At 43.9% G+C, this 3,152-nt stretch overlaps 1 protein-coding gene across 3 annotated transcripts in view; it reads left to right on the forward strand.

Annotated features, from left to right (window-relative positions):
• The first annotated feature begins 1,175 nt into the window (after positions 1-1,175).
• Positions 1,176-3,152, forward strand: part of DIS3L (DIS3 like exosome 3'-5' exoribonuclease) — a 36,796-nt gene continuing 34,819 nt past the window's right edge. For 2 of the 3 annotated variants that reach the window (XM_029951412.1, XM_029951414.1), the window contains exon 1: positions 1,176-1,329. In XM_029951412.1, the coding sequence (XP_029807272.1) occupies positions 1,211-1,329 (119 nt within the window). In that variant the 5' untranslated portion in view covers positions 1,176-1,210. The remainder of the gene's footprint in view (positions 1,330-3,152) is intronic. The other variant, XM_029951413.1, reaches the window with a different exon arrangement.

Raw genomic sequence — 3,152 nt, forward strand, 5'->3', positions numbered from 1 at the left:
CGCCGGGAGGCGCCGGGCCGCTGCAGGAGGCGGAGCGTGAGGCCGCCGAGGCCTCCGGGTCTCCGCCCCCCGGGGCAGCAGCACCTCGGGCCCGGCGGGTGGCGGGGCTGCGGGTGGGAAGCGAGAGGCCGGCGAGCCCCGAGCTGCCTTGACGGCCGCGGCGCGCTGCTTCTGGGGCTCTCCACTTACAGGCCCAGAGGCCGGCGGCCGGCGATTGGGGCTTTCGGAGGGGCCCGTGGGCGCAGGAACCGGTCTCTTTTGCCTCCCAAGGATCGCGAGACCTGAAACGGGGCGAGGGTGCTGAGCTGCGGGGTCCGCGGCGCGGGCTCCCGGAACTCCTGCTTATTTGACACTTTTTACTCCCCACAAATGTTCTGACCTGGCAGCCCAGATGCCTCAGACTTTTAGCCGGTGGAGAGTCCTCTGCACTAAGGGTTTGCGAATTGTCTGGGCCCTCGTTGTACAGGAAGGTCACGGGGAAGCTGGATTTGGAGCTCCTGTGCGCTAGACCTTCCCCCACTTGTTTTCTCAGCTGCACGAGTGGCCGATTTAACGAGGAAGATTACTGGTTCTCTTCCCTCCGGTGGGAGCGGGGCGTCAGGCTCCTTCCCAGAGAGTTTTTGGAATCCTCAGTTTATGGTTAAGGTGAACATTTCAGCGCAGCTTGGCGAACCAGCTCCCTGACCTGCGGGCTGGGTGGAAAGCCTAACCACTGCCCTTGCTGGCACTGAGCGTCTTTTCCAGTAGATTCCAGCTTCCTGGCCCCTGGAGACTTCCGAGCATATTCAAAAGCTTGATTCAGAACCTGCTTGAAATTGTCAGGCATAAACAAGCGGTTAACTTGTATATTTGGGAGGACCCCATTTGAATGTGAGTGGGTGCCCGTGAGTTAACAGAAATAAATAGGTTGTGCTGAGGATTTGCTTGTTTTTTAAAAATTTATTATCTTCTGCACCACTGGCAACACCATACACCACCCTAAGCCTTATCACAGCTTCAGAAAAATGAAGATGCTGAATTTACATGATCTTGGGGCCTCTACCAAAGTAGATTCGTCATGTCCTTCAAAAACTTTAGGGTGTCGTTAAGACTGGAAGTTATTTTGCCTACTGGAGCACCTTGACCTTGAAATGCAAATGTTGTCTAATTGCTTACATTTTGAATTATGTTTTTAGATGGGAAACTCTTGTCTAGTGATGTGACTCATTACATGATCCCAGATTGGAAAGTTGTTCAAGATTACCTCGAGATCCTTGAGTTTCCTGAGTTGAAGGGAATTATTTTCATGCAAACAGCTTGTCAAACTGTGCAGCACCAAAGGGGCCGGAGGTATCCGTTTTGCATTATTTATTTATTTTTATATGGCGTATTTTTCTTTTCCCCTTTAGAAAAGGTCCCTTGTCGGAGGGGATGGGGAGGAATTCATTATTTTGTCAGAAGGGACTTTTTGAACTAATTTGGTATTCTCTTTGCTGGTGAGGAATGCGGTAACATTATTTTATATTTCTGCTTCAACACCTAGCCAAGAGATCTGACTGTAGATCAATAAACTGCAGTGTCCCCAGCATATGGGTATTTAAGATTCTTGGCTTTTGGTTTGCATTTATTTTTTCAACACATTGTTTCAGAAGCCTACACTTTGGGGGAAGGGGAAAGAGTACTTTATTTTTAAATTTTAAACACTATTGTGATACAAATTGTACTTGTAGTGATTTACTTAAAGAAACCAGAAGTAATTTGGTTTATTTTTATATTACTAGTAAAACTACCAACTACACTAATTATATTTGCTAAATTTGGGATCTCTGATTGAAATCAGTCCAAAATGTTTGCCTTGTACCAAAATGAAAAACAGTTGTTCACCTTTTAAACAAATACCTAAAAAATGGTTTCGTTTCATTTAACATTGGAAACGATTTATGATTTCAACGTGAAGACTGCATAGAAACACCATATTAGAATTACACATCCAACCTCTTAACACCCCTCATTATTTGGGAAGCAGAAACTGTGTGTTTATTCTTTTTTAAATGTTGTGGCTTCTTCAGATGTTGGTGGTAAAAGATGATGTGTGTTTATTTATGAACATGATGAGTTGTCATTATATGCTGTGTTCAAAAAAATGCGCATTAACCGGACTACAGATTTTTCAGATAGAATATTTTTAAATGAGCTCGAAGTTGATTTTGTTCAGACACCCAGATATAGATGTTTATACACATCCAGCTTTGAACGCTGCTCCAGGTTCGTATTTCAATTTCTGCTACTAAAATCAATTTGTTGCTATCATTCGGATCACAGGCACTCTGCTGAGCCTTTTCAACTTATGTTTTCGAAAATATTTTTAATACTAAGAGTTGTTTTAAAAACCAATTCCTGGGACATTCAAAAGCAAAGAATTGGAATTTAAATGCCTTTTCTCCTGAACATTTCAAAAGTCATTAACTTGATGAAAAACTATTGGTTTTCCACTGCTTTACTATGTCTCTAAATATACTAAATGTGAAAACAAAGGATGAAGAGTTGTGAAATAGGCCGATAGGATAACATCCTGGTTTTCCCACTTGGTAAGCACATTTGGAGCTCATTGTTCCGGGCCTTACAGAGCACAAAAAGAAGTACGGTTGACTCTTGAACTACATGGGGATTAGGGCCATGGAACCCTACACAGGCCAGAATCCATGTATGTGTATCTTTTGATCCCTCAAAACTTAACTAATAGCCTACTGTGGACCAGAATCCTTACCGATAACATAAACAGCCAGTTAACATATGTTTAATATATTGTATACTGTATTCTTGCAATAAAGTAAGGTAAAGAAAAGGAAACATTAAGAAAACTGTAAGGACGAGGTGACTGGGTGATAAGCCTCCGGCTCTTGGTTTTGGCTCAGGTCATGCTCTCATGGTTTGTGAGTTCAAGCCCCGTGTTGGGGCTGATGGCATGGAGCCTGCTTGGGATTCTGTCTCACTCTTCCCCCCCCCCCCCCCCGCCCCCTCTGGCTCTCCCTTGCTTCTGCTTTCTCCCTTGCTTCTGCTTTTTCTCTTTCTCAAAATAAATAAATAAACAAAAAAAAACCATAAAGAAAAAAATACATTTACAGTGCTGTGCCATATTTACTGAAAAGAATCCACATAGAAGTGGACCCCCA

Source organism: Suricata suricatta, chromosome 9 (genome assembly GCF_006229205.1).
Source record: "Suricata suricatta isolate VVHF042 chromosome 9, meerkat_22Aug2017_6uvM2_HiC, whole genome shotgun sequence".
NCBI classification, from domain to species: Eukaryota; Metazoa; Chordata; class Mammalia; order Carnivora; family Herpestidae; genus Suricata; species Suricata suricatta.